This window comes from Clytia hemisphaerica, unplaced genomic scaffold (genome assembly GCF_902728285.1).
Source record: "Clytia hemisphaerica strain Z4C2 unplaced genomic scaffold, Clytia hemisphaerica genome assembly, whole genome shotgun sequence".
Classification (NCBI taxonomy): Eukaryota; Metazoa; Cnidaria; class Hydrozoa; order Leptothecata; family Clytiidae; genus Clytia; species Clytia hemisphaerica.
In genome coordinates, this window is record NW_027104356.1 from 8,377 (window position 1) to 28,241 (window position 19,865).

Consider the following 19,865-nt stretch of genomic DNA (forward strand, 5'->3'; position numbering starts at 1 on the left):
ACTCTTCACATTAAAATAATTTTATCAGCTTAGCACAGACATAAAAAGTAAAGTACAATCATCTCGAATCATAAATATCCATAATATCATGTTTTGATAACTGTCAAGATTTGTTCAGGACACATATTGCGAATTTTACAAGTTATTTTCATTTCCAGCAATTTCTAAAATCCTTTTTACAATCATATGTTCCCGATATACTTTATACTTATCCTGGCCATCAAATGCATATTTTACAGTAGGCAACCAAGCCAATATTTTCGAGCAGCCAAGTAAGATTTCAAGAAAACGACAAACAATCAGTTCTCTTTTCCACTGAATAAGAGGAGGATAATTCTACCAGATTTTCCATAACTTGAATATGTTTTGTCCCATTTCAAAGCATGCAAAAAGGCCAAGTTCATGTTCTTGCTCACTCTCTCATAGTTATTCGCTTGCAAAAAGGTTTTTTCACACGTATGCGGTCATTTTTAGCTTCCTTTTCTGGAATGACACAACAACTCTGTGAGCCTGTCTTGTCAAATGAAACAATAAAATTTCCATCTTCTTTCTTCTGTTCTTTCTCTTTGCTACAGTTTCAGCTTCTTCTTTTCAACCAACATCTTACACCAACTTTTTCAAAACATTCAACGTTTCATTTTTATTTCTCACAAAAAAGTAAACATTCGAAATTGGAAAGATTCGAAGGTTCGAAAGTGTCAGTTTTCACTGATCGAGTCAATGCAGCGACTTCTTAAAAAGGAGCACCATGAGAGCAGAGAGAGAGTTTGAGTTCTTTGAACGCTTCGACCGCGCGCTGGTTTTCCGAACCAATCAGCTTTCTGATATTTGAACGCTTCGACCGCGCTCTGGTTTTCCGAACCAATCAGCTTTCTGATATGGAGCGGGAGTAAAGAAGCTAAAAATGTACGGGAACGACGGAATATCTTTTATGGAAGTTGCCCTGACTCGGAAATTTTCGGCACCGTAGAATGGTTCTTTTTCTCGACGAAGCCATCCTAAATACAATCTACCAAACCGATATTGTAACGCCTCCTACCTGGACGAAAACAACCGGGATCTGAATACTTAATCCACATTTAACAGATGAGAACTAAATTTTCGTTTTCGTCTTGCGCTCCCCTGGGTATATAGAATTTAAAGGTACATGCACACTATAGCAAAACTGCTTCGCTCATGTATATTCGCTTCGCAATAAGTGGCTTCAATTTCTCTTGCCCGAGAAGTGTTCAAGTTTCGCCTCTAGAGCTGAGCTTTCGGGCTTGAAACTCAATGCTTTTGAGGGAAAATTTTTACATATGATATGAGATGAGAGCTCTATAAAACGATTTTTGAAAGGTTGGCCTGAATCTAGTTTGGTGGAAAATAAGATATAGTTTTTGATGCATAAGACAGTCATAGAATTCACTCACTTGCGGTATACCACAATTTAGGGAATTCCCTGACTGTACGAAAAGGTAAACAAAAGAAAACATTGAGTACTTTTAGAAATGATTTTTTTAAACAACCAAAAATGTTAAAAATACAAGCTTATTACTAACGTAAATTTCTTTTTATAAAAATCGATGATTATCAGAGAAAAATTGAAACAATTAGTCCTTTATATTTACTTTTAAGGTGCGGACTATTATTTAATCAGACAGATCAAGAGGCAAGAAGTTAGTTTGAAAACGAGGCGGACAATATGCAAGTGCATCTTGGTGACAAGAACATATTTGGCGAATGAGTTTCTACAAATCAAGCGATGCAAAGTGAATACGCGAATTTGAAGTTCATAGTTATGAGGATTTGGAAGTAATAGTGTGTAAAGCTCGCTGTGGCTTTTACCTCTTAATTAGAGCAAACTATTTGACCTTCCATACTTATACTTCATGAGAATTTATTATATAACAATATATAATGCTCAGAATCTACGCACAACGGTAAAATCTGACATGCACAAAAAATGTTATATTGTCTTTTCAAAGACTTCAAATGCACAGTCCATCCATTTTAACGTCTAATTCCATCCATTAATTTTGCCAACTTCCATTCAAATGTTCATGCGTCCCAAAATGACATTGCTTACACGAAATGAGATGATTTACGAAGCCCGGTCAACAATCGTTTAGTATTTTGGTCTTTTGGCAGCTTTATCGTAATCCCTGTTAAAAGAAAATTGCGAAGAAAAAATGATGAGAAAACGCAAATCAATGCCAATAAACAAGAAGAAGTCCGATGGTCAACCACATAGTACATACGCAGAGAACAATAGAAATGACGTCATTCAAACAATAGATGTACGCTTTTGCTAAACCTATCTCCTCCATTCACAACGTACCTACTATATGGATAGCATGATAAAAGTAGGAAAAGTGGTCTATTCTTATTCACTTGACTTGCACTACATGTCAAAGAGAAAAAAAAATCGCCTGGTGGTTTAAAATTGGTTACCTTAAAACTCTACATATATACCTCCTCAAAGGTGCCTGATAAACGGGATGGTCGAAAAAATAACAAGTTGGGCTTTTATTAAGCATCTGATAATAAAATAATAAAGAAATCACTGCTTCGCGAACAGAACACAATTGAATCAATTCGAGTAAACTAATCCTACTAACTTGCTGTGTTTATCACTGCGTTTTCCACCTAATTTAGCATCCTCCAACAGCTGATCGACGTTGAAGATATCCTCTTCATCTTTCTCAAATTGTACCGGACCACTTCGTGCGTTGGACCCATCAACCCCGGAAAAACCTTTGTCCGGTGCAAAGCTGAAAGAAAACGAGAGATTTATTGAAATGTTGAAAATTTAAGACTAGTTGCTTTAGTGCAATAATAATCCGAAAACCGTAGGGTCTATAGATTTATGGACTAAGAAATACAGAATTTAAAGTGGATTAGAAGGAATGACAGAGGTTGAAAAAAAATTCCAGTCATAATTGAAGAATGTTTTCGATTGTTTTGTAAGTTTAAATGTAACATGTCTTCACGATTAACACGAAATATTTAAGTGACAAACCGTTTAGTTTTGATGAGCGATTCAAGGTCATCGCCAACGATATCTTTATCCAAGTTTTTGGACGGACGGTAAATAGAGGAGGTATCTTTCTTCCATGGTTGACTGTACACATTGTATGCATCATCTTCACCGAAACCACTACTCATACCCTGTAGTGTAGAGAAAGACACAAGATGAAATTATGTAAAAATCGAATAAGAAATTATCACTTAGCTTTGGGATACTCGATGCGGAAATTGGACTTTTTTTAAAACAACAATTTAGGCCGCGTCTGATTCTTCAGAATTTAGGTGAATTATACACAATTTGGAGACGGGAAAGCCTTCTTTTGTACCTCACTGAGAGGGAAATCCGTCTGAGACGGGAATGCTTTATACACCGCTTCGACTCCCATGTGTCAAGAAAAGAAAAAAATGATGAAAAATTCCTTTACCGCTTCTCCGTCGAAAAGACGTTGGTCGTACATTGTTTCAGAAGAGACACCTGCGTTAGGTAATCCAAGAGCAATCTTTTCACTGACGTCACGATCTTCATCTCGCTTGTTCTTTGACCTGTAAAGAAAACGAACAATGACTGATAAATGAGGAAAATAATTTGAATTGAGCTGGTTAGGGTTAAAATTAAAAAACTGATATCCTCGGGACTTGGAAACTACTAAAACTATAAGATCGTAACATACAAAGAAATCTTTCGTACTTATCGGTTGATCGGGATGTCTTTTTGCTCCGTTGACGATCATCTCTTCGATCGCGGCGTATCTCCTCTCGTTTCCTCTCGTCTTTCGATGACGGTGCTATGAAGAAAATAAAATGAAAGAATGAAAAAATGAAAAATTATTTTGAGGCTTTTGATGTTTGAACTGTTCGTACACAACCTTTAATTCTCAGTTCCTAGACTATTTTGATTGTAACGACTATCTCGTTTTGAAACCATTACCAAGGTGATTAAATTTCTTGACTCTTCAAGTGCCACTCTTATAATTAAAATATCTTGTGAAATCCTCTGGGAATCGATTACCAAAGCAATATTTTGAAAACGAGATGAGCGTTGCTCATGACGTAATCTATGAAAAGGTCTATTATAAATAGATAATTTCAATTTAGAGCATCGAGCGATCTACCATGAACTGAAAAGAGAAACAATAGAGCAGTCAGTATCTGGCAAGAGATTCTTCTACAAAATGAAATGAAAACATTTAAAGGTCATTACCTGAAGAGAGGCCACTTCTCTTTTTACGTGCTTCTTCCGCCAAATTACTTAACATTTGTTCCTTCTTGTCTTTATCCTGTTGCGCTTTCTTACGCACCAAATTGGCACGAACTTCGACCGCTTCTCTCGCTTTACGATCTGCTATGTAGAGCGATTCGGCGAGTTTTGCAAATTTATCGTTAATGTGTGGATCTTGAAGACCACGACCATCTGCAGCGAGACGTTTGTCAAGAGGAATGGTGTAACCCTAGAGGTGAGAAACGAAGCCTGAATGAATTCAGAGAAGAAAAAGCCCTCATCAACATATTGGATCAAAAATTACAAAATAATTATGAAAAAAATTAGCAAAGAAAAAATCACATCAAATTTCATTGCTGGGAAAGATCCTCGTTGCTTTTTGGGTTTTGGTAACCTACTGTTATTTGTTCAGTAAGTATGCATTTCCCTTCTATTTCAATCACGCAACCAGGATTATTATAAAGTAATAATATCAAATAGGTTGAAAATGATTGTCAACAACAACGAAGTGCTCAGAAGGAGCCTTATAACTAAACAAAAATTCAAAACTTCATTTTTTAGTACTTTAATTAGTAATAGAATGTTACCTTGGGATTTTTCCAGTTGGAAATACATGGTGGGATTTTCCACTCCTGCTGTTCTTTGACTGTTGTTTTCCTGGTCGGTGAATGCATGACCGGAGCTGGTGGTGAAGGAGGTCCTCTCGGAATCTTCTTGTTGGTTTTGAATCTTGGTGGTTCCATTGGATCACGTTGTGCTTCTACCATTCGGATGACACGTTGCTTGGCACCAGAATTGAACATCACACCTCCTTGAGATGGCGTGTACCTGAAACCAAACCAGGATGAGAAGAACACATGAAACAAAATGTAAGAGACAGAGATGGGAGAGGTTGGTAGATGGACGTACCTGATGTATTGTGATTCCCCCTGCTTCTTTGCAGCTTGCACTGGTTGAGCAGCCGCGATCTTGTCGTTCACTGTCTTTTCTAAAGCCATTCGCGTTTTGTCTGCAATCTAAAAGTATAGATGATCACGTAGAATTTATCAGAAATGTTTAAAGTGTACGAACTTTGAATCTGTACTTCATTTTCAGTTATTCAATACAAATTGGGCATAAATTCAACATCACTTTGTGCTGCCGGACATTTGAATATGAAGAAAAGAGATTGTAGTGCCCGTACCTCTTTCATTTTTTCTTCGTCAGGTCTTGCCAGTTCTGGATCATCATCGTCAGCTTTGATTTGCTTTTCAACCAGGTCGGTGAATTTAGAATGGATCACTTTATCCTTCCGCGTCCCTTGTCTCAACAAATCATCAAACTTGATACGTCCTTCCGCATCCATTTGTACCGGTAGTGCGTTTGATTTCTCCTTCTTTTCGAATCCCATTCCAAGTGGAAATTGGGCCACCATGATTTCCGGGAATGCTCCTCCATCGCCGAAATCCTGTCAACGGAAATACAAGAAATCTTATAATATTTTCAATACAAAAAAATACTGTTCAAGAAAAGCCGAAACTTTCACTGAAGTTATGGGGGTATGAAAATGTTTGAAATTCTGTTAAAGTGCTTGCTTTGATTTTCGAAGAAATTCAAATTCAAAAAAATCAGAAGAATCTCCAGAGAAGAGATATCAGGTATATAAAAGAAAAGGCGACTATTTGGACATTCAATGTCGATTTGGAAGATGAAAACTTACAGCTTGTGACCTTGGCACCCAACCTTGTCTGTGCATGTAAGGTGGAGGACCTGTCCTGGCAAGTTGCATCTAAAATACAAAAATAGCAAGACCTTTATAATCAGAGAGTGGTTTTATTTTAATTTGCGGCCATCCAAAGCTATCTATCATACTTACAGTATGCATCCTCCACTTTACATTTTTTCCTGATGTTAGAATGACTGAATCTAAAATTTCCATTTAAATCCACCTTTACTGAGGTCATACATTGAAATTGTCAACTTTCAGGGAGGATTTTTCTCAAGTAGTACAAGTTGCAACTTGAAATTGCAAATCCATTTTTTCCTGATGTTAGAGTATCTGAATCTAAAATTTCCATTTAGGCCATACATGGGAATTGTCAACTTTCAGGGAGGATTTTTCTCAAGTGGTGAGACCCTAAAGATTTAGGTGGTACCTATTCAGATAACGTTCTTAAAGTTCAGAATATATCTTTTTATACCTTTGATGGAGCTGGTTCATCTTCATCCGAAAAATCATCTTCAAATTGTTGGGCGTAGTTTGGTGGTGGAAGCACACTGGAAGATTCAATAAAACATCTTAAGCTAAAGCAATAGACTCACCTTCATGAGAACTCAGTTATAAATATCTTATCACCCAACTTCTTGGGGGTGTGAAAAAAAGTGATATGCAAAAAGCATCCAAATAGGAAAAATTTGCCATGGAACAAATGACATCGCTTGTCTTCGATTGTACAGAGTCCAATTTAAATTCAATAGGTACCATAACTTGGTACCATAACTTGGTACCTATCAATAGCGGATAGCGAATAAGAAAGAGTGAGAAATCAAGGTAAAAAATTCTGAAAGAATCAGTACCCTAACACTTGAAAACAAAGAGAAAGAACATTACAGTTAGTGACACTAGCGTCCCGCCAAAATGCGTATCAAAGATTAATGCTGCGAAAGCACTATATGTATACCATATGTGCCGTGGTATAGTGGTAGTCAACCTTGGCTTCTCTGCAGGAGGCCAGGGTTTGATTCCCACTCAAGGCAGTTCACTTGGCAAGTGAACGTTCCTTCGCCCGGGTCAACCCCATGCCATGTGAGAGGAATTAGGTTGTCAGTTCAAGGTGCTGACGGGACGCTCATTAGTAAGCGTCTATAGTTGCGAGAATAGGCCTTTAAAGCCTCCTGCAACTCAACCAAATAGAAATAGAAATGGAAATATTGTTTACTTGACTCGCAAGCAAAAAAATGCGCCGCAAAACTTCTAAGAAGATTCATGAAAAAATGACCCTGCTTTTTAATGAAATTAACATTTTCGAAAAATATGAGAAATTGCCTAAAATTTGAGCCATACATGAAAAAATTTGAGCCAAGCCAACCTTAAAAACTAAGAAGATCAACTTCCCAAGAAAAAGATCTACGGGGGAGACGGAACCTACCTAGATCCGCACACCGCCAGATAGGCTATTTCCCAGAAATTTTGCCGGCCCTCAAACACTGACCCGTCTACATGCAGAATTATTTTTACTTTAGAGTATAAACAAGGCCTTAGAAATCAAAGCGCTGTCTCGGGAATTGAATGACAAATTTTGGTTGGTTGATATTCTGGCTGCAGCACGTTTGCAATCGGTCATTTTTTCTCATTTTAAATTTTTAAGTTTTGATTGTCTTGTGAACTTGAGCTTGATTCAGGTAACTCTCATCCTTGTTGTTGCAAATACATCCTGTAAATGACTGATGTTGTTTTTATATACTGAAAGCGTGATTTCCTAGTGTGATACCGTCCTTTGAAACTTAAATTTCAAAGTGAGGAAGATAAAGAAAAGGTGCTAAAAGGGATCTGCAATTCAAGACGCCGTTTTCAATTTAAAGGAACAGATGATCTGTCAAAAAACAAACCAAACCTCATTAAGGAATGGTGCCAAAAGGCAAAAGAACAAAATATGAAAAAGAACGATGACAGCTTCCAGTCAGTGAGGCTGGAACTTCGATTTTTGAGGATTACGATTTTACCAGCTTTTAAGCGATTTTTGCCTCGCTAACCCAAATCTTGCAGCCTCTTTACCTTAAAGAAGATTGAAATTAGAGTTTTTCAGTAATCCGAAAAAGATGCATAGCAGAAATTTTTTCATCTTCAGGCGAACCCGAAAAATTTTTTTGTTTCCGGTCCACCGGCCGGGTGAAAATTTATTTCGTCGGCAGCCGGCCGCATTTTTTTTTCGTACATCATCGTTAGGGTTAGGGTTAGTTTGTTTGTTTGGAAAACTTTCGTGAATCAGTTTTTGAGGCATGTGATTTATCGCACGTGATATTTTATATTCTACTGTAAAATGCACGCCTAGAAATCACTTGGAATGAAGGTTTTATCCAAATCACTGTTATAGAAATGAAATTTTATTCATCTCAAACTAAACCCTGCATTGTTTTTGTTAATTCTTGCTTGCAACTCAACTTTTAAGAATGTTTTTTTTATGGCATACCGGATAAGTGGGATGGGGGAACCTGGGAACCTAAAGTGGGAACCTAAATGAACACCTGAAAAGTGGGATGGGGGAACCTAAGTGGGAACCTAAATGAACACCTGAAAAGTGGGATGGGGGAACCTAAGTGGGAACCTAAATGAACACCTGAAAAGTGGGATGGGGGAACCTAAGTGGGAACCTAAATGAACACCTGAAAAGTGGGATGGGGGAACCTAAGTGGGAAGTGGGAACCTAAATGAACACCGGAAAAGTGGGAATGGGAACCTAAGTGGGAACCTAAATGAACACCGGAAAGTGGGATGGGGGGAACCTAAGTGGGAACCTAAATGAACACCGGAAAAGTGGGATGGGGAACCTAAAGGGGAAACCTAAATAAATGAACACCGGAAAAGTGGGATGGGGGAACCTAAGTGGGGGAACCTAAGTTGTTTATTATAATAGAATTGAAATATTTCTTTAAAAACAAATACATAAGCGAAAAATAAGACTTGCTCGATAGCAAGTCTTATCGTAGTTTAAGAAGAATTCCTTTATGTTTAAATAAATAGGTCTATTGAAATGGCGATTTGTGTTTACTTTTCATATCTTGCACATATTTTTCCTGAAAAGTGGGATGGGGGGGAACCGGGAACCTAAAGTGGGAACCTAATTTGTTATTATTATTATTTTTCTTTAAAAAAACAAATACTAAAGATAAGAAAGATATTTATTGCAAGGAAAGCAAAACCTTTATATAATAAAGACACCAGTTATTTACTTTTTACATTACGGTTCGCAAACAATAATGTTGAAAAAAACAAAGGGAATTTATTTATTCAATTAGCTCAAAAAAGCATGTTTATTTATCAGCAGTTTTTATAGTGCATCTTTTTGAAAGGTTCTTTTTAGTAATTGACTTAATGACTTTAAACTTTAAACTTTAAACCGTATATCTTCAAATCTAGAAGGAATTAGAAGTTCGTTCATAGCTCGATGGATAACTAGAGCCTCTTTCTTTTGCACGGTCTAATTTGCTTGAATACAGATCTAGTAAAACATTATTTACGATCTAGTTTTTGTTCACTCTTGATGCAATACACATTGTTTTTTATTAGCAGCTCCAATTTTCGGGTCAGGGCTGGGGTCGCTTAGCATTTAACGGATTCTAGCTCGTTTTTCTTTCTGTACCAACCAAACAGTACAGCGTGTGAATACACTTCATTAATTAAAATGTTTGATAGTAAAATAGAACATATTGCACGGCTTGCCGCGTTTCAATACACACAAGCCTAGATCCCGGGGGGGGGGGGGCACTCAAGGTAAACGACCTACCGTACGTGCGGCCCTTTTTTCCAAGCTTCCCAAAGTACACTGTAAGGGTGGAAATTAGCAAAAATTAGAATAAGTGCACTCTAAGGGTTTAAAATTTGGTCAAAGCTTTTAGAATTTCATCCGAACAAGTGTCATGTTTTAACACTGGGTAAATTTTGGAACCAATGTCCATCCCTATCAGGATCTGTTCTAGAACACGTTGACCAATAAAAAGATCTAGGAGTGATAATCGATAGTGACCTGACCTTTGAAGCCCATATATTCAGTAAAATCAAGAAAGCTAACTCTATCGTTGGCTTGATTAGCAGGAGCTTCGAATTTCTCTCACCAGATATGTTTCGAACGTTTTTCATTGCATTTGTCAGACCCCATTTGGAATATGCACATGTAGTATGGTCTCCAAGGCTAATCAAACATATCAATGCAATCGAGGGCGTCCAACGAAGAGCTACAAGGCTAGTTAGTTGCTATAGAAACTACTCATACGAAGATCGGCTACGACTCATCAATCTACCTAGCCTAAAGACCAGGCGGCAAGTTGGTGATATGGTGGAAGTTTTCAAGAACCTCCACATTTATGACGAGTCTATAAGATCAGAGAAATTTACTCCTTGAACACGACCACGACGTCAGCATGATTACGAGCTTCAAAGGAACTTTGCTAATGACAGTATGAGAGGCTACCAAAGCAACTCTCTTTTTTACAGAAGTGTGAAACCTTGGAATGATCTAGAAGAAGATATTGTAGAAGCACTATCCTTACAAGTCTTCAAAGAGCGTTTGATAAAAGAAAGGGAGAAAAAACTTTATAAAATGTAAAATCAAAAGTTCTGTTTCATAGGAGGTCAATAGACGTGCGAAATATATTGCTATAAAAAAAAAAATAAAAAAAAAAAAAATAAAAAAAATAAAAAATTAGGTTCCCACTTAGGTTCCCCCATCCCACTTTTCCGGTGTTCATTTAGGTTCCCACTTAGGTTCCCCCATCCCACTTTTCCGGTGTTCATTTAGGTTCCCACTTAGGTTCCCCCATCCCACTTTTCCGGTGTTCATTTAGGTTCCCACTTAGGTTCCCCCATCCACTTTTCAGGTGTTCATTTTCCCACTTAGGTTCCCCCATCCCACTTTTCAGGTGTTCATTTAGGTTCCCACTTTAGGTTCCCAGGTTCCCCCATCCCACTTATCCGGTATGCCTTTTTTTATATACAACTTGGTTTTTATAAAAGAATCATGCTGATTTGTGAGTAAAATAAATAGAAACATTCACAAAGTGGGGACTTTTCAGTAAGTAAACAGCTTTGTTTTTATAAAAGGAATCATGCTGACTTATGAGTAAAATAAAAAGAAACATTCGTAAAGTGAGGATTTAAAAAATTGGGGAAATGTTTCTCTCACTCTACTTTTTTCTCAAAAAAGTTCACTTCGTAATCACAGTTTGGAGCCTTTAGCAATTGAAGATAAATATTCAAAATGAAAGAGAGTGTCCAGTTCTTAGAGATATTGTAACACAATTGAAAATATAAACAATGAAAATATTTGAATAATCGCATGCCTAGACCACTATAAATCAAAATCTAGGCATGCGATGATCACACGTGAATTTTTCTTATGCCGAAGCCTGTAGCGGTGTCAAGTTACTACAGATTTAAGATAAAGAAGACCATCATTTTAACTTCTACGAGTGCTTTAAAAAATCGAGTTTTGGGATCGTAATTTTGCAAAAAAAAATTTTTTGCGGCCGGCCGGGTGAGTGTTTTTTTCGTCACCCGGTGGACCGGAAACAAAAATATTTTTAGGGTTCGCCTCACAGGATCGATTATCAACAACAAAATACATCTTTTGGTCTTTGGGTTTGTTTCTGACGCTTTTCCTTCAAAGAATATTAATCACTTTCCTTTTCCCCTTGAGCGCGATGATTAGCTCGCGATGATTAGCTCTCGATGATCCGCATTCTCGTGCGGATGAATAAAAATGAGGCGGCAATCTTGATAGAATGTTCCAAATACGGGGGTATTCTAAATGATAAACTATGTCGTTCAGGGGGGGGGTCATGCAGTTACAATGTGAACACTATGACACTTAGTATGTGGTGGTGTAAAAACTAAAAAAATTTAAAACAGTTACTCCAAAGTGGAGTAAGTGCACATTTTTTCACTTTTTTGAAAAATTTGTTTTTGGAAAAATATCTGAAATTTTTCCATGAAAATAAATTTTTTGTCATATTTATGAGAATAGAATATCGTGGAATGCTTTGTTAGTGACTTTTAAACCAAGTATATAAACTTATTCCAACAATTCTTTTAAATAAAAAAGTCAAAAAAAAAATTGACCTGTGGGTATGTCTTATATATCTAAAAAAGCTGCAAATTACCCATTTTATGGGGTGGTGTACCCCTTTTTGAGCACTAAAAACAGTTACTCCACAGTGGAGTAAGTAATGGAGGTGGTGGTGTGACAAGAAATTTTCCAAAATGGCAGTTACTCATTATAGTGTCACGGAGTAACTGCACGATGACCCCTCCCTGTGTCGTTCTGTAAGTGTTTATTTTCTGAGAGATATATTATTAACTTATTAACTTATTGTTTTAATACCATCAACTGCTCCAACTTGGGACGAGTGTACGCAACATGGGACTTGTTGATATCTGGTCTGTATTTTCACTTTGTAAAATCGAAAGAGAAATCGTGTATTTTTTAATACGCGGTTCATTAAACTCAAATCAAATGACTTTGGAGGTTTGGTGAAATGGTGGTGGAATGGCCGTCCCATGTTGCGTAAGATAGTCCCAAGTTGGAGTAGTTGATGGTAGTTAAATAAAAAACAAATGATAGCAGGTCAGTTTTTTCCTCAAACCCCCGGGAAAAGTTTTTTTGCCAATTTAGCTATTTACAAATCTCGGAAAAGAACTCCCTTAGGAATTTGGATACAGAACCCGATTGGTTAATTTCGGAACGGTTTCAAGAAAGTCATAATGGCAGATAATTTTAAAAGTTTCTGAGGAAATGTGTGTAATTTATCGAAATTGATGTTGATGGCTTGTTGATTCTTTAAAGAAAAAAGATACCGTGAGAGGTCCTAAATCCGACACCACTGCCTAAATCTGATGGGGCAGGATGGGGTCTTTCAAAGATACAAACTAAAATTAAAATAAACCTTTCGCTGTAACGCAACAAAGATACAAAAGTGTCAACTAAACTGAGAGATTTGATACACTGAACCAATTGAACCAAATAACAATAATTGCTTCTTATAACAAAACATATTTTTTTATTGCAATATGCACAACGTCATAAATGACAACAGTAGTAACAGCATCATAAAGTAATGAGATTTTTTGATTTTCAAAAGCACACCTACCTTTGATTACCTTTGATGTGTTTCAGCAAATTCTCTGCTCACTCAACCCGTGGGGTCCGGTGTTTGACCATTTCAACAATTGAATTCGAGTCAGCCATCCTGTAAGGGAGATAGGCAGGGAGCAGTGGCTGGTCGGGAACATCTTGCAGAAATTGATCAAGTTGTTTTTGAAGGAATTTTTGGAACATTTGGTCATGTCACGTATTTTTCTTGGTAACACATTGAATAGTCTTGGACCGGTGTCTGAAAGGCAGCTCTTCCAAATGTTCTTGTTCGTTGTATTCACTGGTTTGAGGTGGCATTTTCTTCCCAGGCGTTGGTTTGTATATGAATAAATACCGCCTTCCCTTCACCATAGTTAAAATTTGGCACCAGTTGTTCGATTATACCCATGTATATATAATTTGGTATCTTTCGCGTCTCTTCTCTCGAGACTGTACATGTTGAGGTGTTTGAGCTTCTCCCAATAATTCAAATTGGGTGGAAGTTGGATCCCTTTTATAAAGGATTTTTGCAGATACTCCAGTTCTTGCATCAAGGATCGCTTTGTAGGAGACCATAGCTGGGAGCAGTATTCCAGATGCTGAAGTACCAATGTCTTCCAAAGAGTGATCATTACTGATTTATCTCTGGACTTGAAGGTTCTGTATATCCAGGCACTTATACCCTTGACTCTGTCAGTGATCGTTTGAATGTGCATTTCATATGACAGGTTGTTTGATAGCAGGATACCCAGGTCTTTCACTGCCACTTTTTATTTCGATTGGCTGCTGTACATCTGATTTGTAGACTGAGTGTACTTTCAGTTGTTCATTTTTTCCGTATGCAATGTGTTCAAACTTTTTTCCATTGAGCTCCATATTGTTGATGGATGTCCAGTCATAGACTACGTCTAGATCATCTTGAAGGAGACTCACATCTGCAGCGCTAGATATTGCCTTCATAAGTCTTGTGTCGTCAGCAAAAGATGAGAGGATGGAATGTTTTAATCTTTCGTTTATGTCACTAATCATTACCAGAAACAGGAGGGGGCCCAGAACTGAGCCTTGTGGAACTCCGCTTGTAACTTTTGCTTCATCTGATAGGAACGTGTTTATGGAAACTTTTTGGTATCTCTCAGTAAGGAAGGATTGTATCCAGTTTCAATAGTTGTCCTTTGATTCCATTGATTTTTAGCTTGTGTAGTAAGATGTGATGGTCCACCTTGTCAAAGGCCTTGCTGAAGTCAAGGTAGATTACATCAACATTTTCATTCTTTTGTAGGTGAGATATCAGTCTTTCTACATGAGCCAATAGTTGACTCAAGCAAGATCGCCCTGGTCTGAAACCATGTTGTGTTGGATTGTATAGGTTGTTTTCTTCAAGGTGGATTTGCAATTTCTCTCTGACTATTTTCTCAAATATTTTAGTGGTAATTGATGTCAGCGCAACAGGTCGATAATTCTCTGGTAAACCTTGATCTCCTTTCTTGAATATTGGTGTAATGTGGCTTGTTTTGAGAATTTCAGGTGTGATTCCTTTGTCAAAGTTGTTTTGCCATATCATCTTAAGTGGCTTAGAAAGTGATTTCTTGCACATTTTGAAAAACTTTGCTGGCAAGCCATCTGGTCCGGCTGACGAGTTGGCTGGAATAGTGTCAATTTGTTGGATGAAATCATCTTCTGTGAAAGTAATGTGCTCAAGGGTTGAGGAGTCTTTTGTCTCATTTGAATTCAGAAAACTGTAGTCTGTTTTGGGAGTGGTAAATACTGAACAGTATTGCTTTTGTAAGATGTTTGCCATCTCTTGTGAGTCAGTTGTTAATTTGTTGGTGGTTGGATTTTTCAGTGGGCCAACTTTAGGTTTAGTTTTTGTGAATCTTTTTGCACACGAAAATATAAAAGAGGTCTGTGTATGAGCGTGCTCATTTTGAAACGTTACGTTATCAAGCCTGGTTTTTATTACTTTACACTGGCACTAGGCTTGATTGCGGGCCTTCCGTAAATAAACATCCGGACGTATGGCTATGGGTGGTAAAGAGGGCGTTGATAGTTGCCGCCTCATTGATTCGATGTTTGCTATTCAAATTAAGTGCTACCACATCCGCACTTTTTTCAACTTTGCGCCATTTTTACAATTTAGTCTGTTTGTTTCTTGATGGAAACCAGTCCAAGTTGTTTATTGTTTTAAAAATGAGCAACTGATCCAGAATAAAAGGTAATCATTTTTACAACTCACACTTTTTAATTACATTAAAATTGACATCTTGACATTACAGCTATCTTGTTATAGATGTTTTATTTCGAGAGTTCTAGCAATAGTTTATCGTTCAACTTGGAGAGGGAATGTTTGTAAACATAAAACTTTTTTTCATATAACAGTTATTTGGGGGATTGAAATTAGGACCTCTCACGGTAACAGGTATAGCTTTTTCTAATCCTGGAATATCAAGCTACACTGCCAATGGAAAGTCCGTGGAAGCCCAAGAGCTCGACTTTATATGAAAAATGTATTTGTACAATAAGAATAATCATGACTATCAGTTCCAGAACCAGAGGCCCTCGTGTGACTAGAACTTTGTTACATTATAAAAAAAAGAATAAGAGCTTGTAAAAACTCCATCTCATCCCTATCCCCTCTTAGGCGACTATCTAAAATATGTTCTGTTCGCGTCATAAAACATCTTCAAATCCAGTCGGTCGGTCGGTCGGTAGTAAATTTTGTCGGGTTTTTAAAATCTAATAAATCCCGAAGAATCAAGTCGGCAATCAACAAAATCTCTTGCCGCCATCTTTGATTTGCCAAATTAAATGTGCGCGCACATGTGACCTTATTTTTGGCTCTCGGGGTAATGGCCCTACCGCGTCGCCGAATTTCGACTTGAAAATTTCAATAAGGGTACATGAAAAAACTCAAACGGGACTCAATGTGGGATAAGTAAACAAAAACTCTTAGCGAATGATGATTCAAAGAAGTGCTTAGCTATCAAAAACTTTTTCCGACATTTTTCCGACTTGTCCGACTCGGGATTTATGTTTTGAAGGTGAGTCGGTCGGGCGACGCGAACGGAACATATTTTAGAATGCCGCCTTAAGAAAGGGGGATCCAAACTATGCATATCCTATCCAGAGCTCCAGGCTAGAGGGGGGTACCCAGTGCACGAACGGCAAACTTATTTTTCTCTTTTCTGACTTACTTTTGGTTTTTACATAAATCCTTTTTGACCATCTCGTAAACAAGCTTGAAGTCCTTCTTTCAGTTTGTTTTCACTTTATTTGAAGGCTTCTTCTTAGAATAATAAGTTGTTAAAGCGAGCGCTATTCGGACCCAGTCCGCGAACGAGGAACCAGTGCGCGAATGAACTTTTGAAATAAAAAATTAGAGCTCCGCTCGCAGGTAATACTTTAATTCACTTCCGAGATGATACAGGGGTATTTGAACTTTTCAAAACCACGCGCTTTTTCACCAAAATAGCGTCTTTTTATAAGAACTTTAGCGTTTTACTAACCTGTTAATTTTTGTAAATATCATATTTTCTTGTCGTCCATTTTTTTGTTTTCTTTTTCAAGTTTTGCTCATCGAAAAGCGTGGCAATGTAGTGTCTTCTTTTTTAATTGAGATCGCCAGCGCTTTCGAATGTTTTGACGTTGCAATGTCTTCATTTTGAATATGGTGTTCGGATCGTTCGCGGACTGGAACCTTTTTTATATCAACTACTGGTGATATGTTTCTATTGATTTTGAATTAATGAGCTAACATGTTTCAATGAAATTTTGTTTGATGGAAGATAACAGGTTTTTAAAAGAGGAAACTCATTTTCAGAACTCTTCTTGCGCAAATTTTCTTATAAAAAACATTTTCTCTCGCCATCAGCAATTTTTTTACTTGGCCTTGTTCAAAATCAGTTTGGTGTTGTTCTAGTGCTCCGTTTAGTTTAATTTTTGGAGAGATTGCAAGGAATAGTTTGAGGATTCTGCTGCACAAAGGAAGTTCTATAGAAGTTTGTTTTTGGTTGTTTGTTTCAAGTTCAAAGACACTCGTTCGTGCACTGGGGCCGTTCGTGCACTGGTGATATGACTCTATATGTAATCTTTGTTAAAACATGTTTTGTATTTTTTTAACCATGAAATAATCCAATCACGGCTTTTTCATTCCTATATTTTTAGGTATGATCCAAGATGGTGGATGAAAGATCTATTCTCCTTCCAAGACCCGATCAATCAAACTAATGGAACTCCGAACAATTAAAGTTCGAGTGTAAAAAAATTAATAATCAAACTCTACAGTATGTGGCCCCCAAAACGGCGATCAAATTTCAAATTTCTCTCAAATCTAGAGGAAAAGAGATTTTACAAAAATTTTTGCTGCATGAAAACCTTTAACATCTCTACTCATTTCCTGGAAGTTCTTTTTCAAAATTTTCAATTTCAACAATATTTTTCAATCGCTTAAAGATAGGTAGCTTTTTTCTGATGGCCCCCAAAACGGAGGTTTGAAATTTTAGTGATTTCTCGAGATATCTTTAAGATATGAATACAAAATTTTAACCATAGTTTTGAAAAATGATTTAGAGGGTTTTGGGCATAAATTTATTTGATAAAATTTTTACAGTATACCCCTGGTTGTCAAAATGCAGGTTTGGGGCCCCCAAAACGGAGGTGTAGTTAAAATCAAATTATTAAGCCCAGTGGTAATAGGGGGGGGGGGGGAAACTATGAACATATTTGTGTTTTCCCTTAAATTTACGACCCGATGGATGTAAAATTTATGATTTTTATGAAATATTTCAAGATTTTCGATATTGCAAACTGAAAATTTAGAAATTTTCAAAATGACAATTTTGATTTAACAACTTCTTAATCAAGTTTTTGAAAACAAATCTCTTTTGAAAATAGTTCCATTCATGTATGGAATAAGCTGTAAAAATTTTGGAAAAAAAGCTTAACTGAAACTGAAAATATTAAGCTTTGAATTTATTTTTCTCCTATATTTTGCAAAAAAATGACAGAATTTGCCGTTTTTGCTGATTCAGCGAAAAATTTTATATACAATGTTAATTTTTTGTTATAAACTATTAGCTAACTCAAGGTGATAGGAATAGAATTCCAAAATTTTTTGCTTTTTCTCATATTTAGAATTTTCGGTTTTGTCAATGCTGATTCTAGGGCTCCAAAATAATGGTTGACCTTCAAGATGCTATATCTTTTACCCAGCCTCTAAAGTCACAGATGTATTTGCATTTTCTGAACGGCATTAGGTGTAGAAAGTTTCCTACAGTTACATCAAAATGCCTCGAAAATGTCAATATGAAAATTGCGTAATCAGAGAACGTATGTCTCGCTCATTATAAAAAGGCTGACACAAACTTTCAATAATTGGATTGTAACATCGAGTTAAGTCTCTTTTGTTAAGTCACTAGGGGGTAAATAAAACAGACCTTGATACATTTATCGTTCGTTTCAACTTGACGATTCGTTTAAAACTCAGCCTCCTAAATATTTAGGGTAGGTAAAATATGTACAAAGAAATTCATACTTTTCCAACCCGGCGAATCTTTAAAAAAGAAGCGAACAATAAAATATAATTACCCTTTCCAAATAAACCTCTTTGGTGGCGAGCGTAGTCTACTCTGACGTAATTGTAAAATTTATGTGATGGGAGTTTGACATAGTAATGTAATGTTGTTTGGGGAATTATGAAGTTCTCTGGAATTTCGATTGCATTTATTCAGGTTGATTTTTTATGACTTCTAATGGTACTTTTTCTAACGAGTTTGATTACTCTGTTCTCACACTTATGTCTTTTTTTTTCGCGTCCTTTTCCGTGATTACTTTTATTTATATTTTTAAAGACAGGTAAGAAGGCATATTGATGTAACTGTCCTATACCCTGTTTTCATAACTTAGCCAAGGAGCTAGAGTGAGTTATATGCAATTTTTATCCAATTTTGGTGTTAAAATATTTCCTTTAGACGCAAATATGTTATTTTGAATCTGTCTCAAACCAGCAAAAACATGCTCATTTTTAAGTATAACCATCATTCTTTCAAAATAAACAAAAATCGTTTAATTCTGATAAATCTACAAGTCAGCATCTTCATTTTAATGAAAACCTCCGTTTTGGGGGCCGTCTCCGTTTTGGGGGCCATATACTGTACAGATTTTTTGTGAGACTTTGTGTGAGTGTTCGATCAATTGGTTACATGTGGTTAGATCATATAAAAAAGAGAGAAAAGGAGTATGGAACAAAATAAATTAAGTACCTGCTTAGTGACATTTCACTTTAGACTTTGGAATCAAATTTGCATCAACTTTTCACTTTGCTTCTGCTTCGTTCTGACTGACTCGTCTATTCGTTTGAAACGAGCGAGGGAGAAAAAAAAGTGTAGCTTCAGAGTTGTAATTTTTTCGGAATAAGATTTCGGATTTAATATTGCCGAGAGGATATCGGGTTCCAATTTTGAATTTGCGTGGGGTGGGGGAGGGGCAGCACAATGTGTCATAGAGAAAGTGTCTACCTTTTCGCATCCCGAAAGTCCCTCAAAGAGGGATCATTAGGGTACCGGGAATTTGGGAATAAAAGTGGGAAATTTTGAAAAATTCAGTCCCATTCAGGATTCAGGGCCATTTATTTTTCGCAAAATTGTCAAAAAACAAGTCCCACGTAAGGTCCATTTTTAACATCAGCGGCACACACCCGTCGGTCGGATATTCAGGCTATAGTATCGGGATAGTATCCCATCCCCCCTGGCGTCCAAAATAACGAAAATCGAAATGCCTCCCTTATTCTAAAGGGTGATAAATTCTTGAAATTTGGA

At 36.9% G+C, this 19,865-nt stretch overlaps 1 protein-coding gene across 1 annotated transcript; it reads right to left on the reverse strand.

Annotated features, from left to right (window-relative positions):
* Positions 1–1,479: 1,479 nt before the first annotated feature.
* On the reverse strand, positions 1,480–19,415 carry LOC136818148 (SNW domain-containing protein 1-like). Its single transcript, XM_067074507.1, has 12 exons — positions 19,311–19,415; positions 6,409–6,484; positions 5,928–5,996; positions 5,412–5,675; positions 5,138–5,244; positions 4,816–5,056; positions 4,211–4,457; positions 3,698–3,794; positions 3,435–3,552; positions 3,002–3,150; positions 2,601–2,753; positions 1,480–2,144 (listed from the first exon to the last, which is right to left on the reverse strand). Exons 1-12 carry the CDS (start codon positions 19,322–19,324, stop codon positions 2,108–2,110), a joined length of 1,572 nt encoding a protein of 523 aa, XP_066930608.1. The 5' UTR covers positions 19,325–19,415; the 3' UTR covers positions 1,480–2,107.
* Between the last annotated feature and the right edge of the window lie 450 nt (positions 19,416–19,865).

Coding starts and splice junctions, on each gene's coding strand:
- LOC136818148 (XM_067074507.1), bottom strand. Junction 4,458..4,815: donor CCAACTGGAAAAATCCCAAG/GTAACATTCTAT, acceptor TCTCACCTCTAG/GGTTACACCATTCCTCTTGA. Junction 3,795..4,210: donor GAGAAGTGGCCTCTCTTCAG/GTAATGACCTTT, acceptor TTTTCTTCATAG/CACCGTCATCGAAAGACGAG.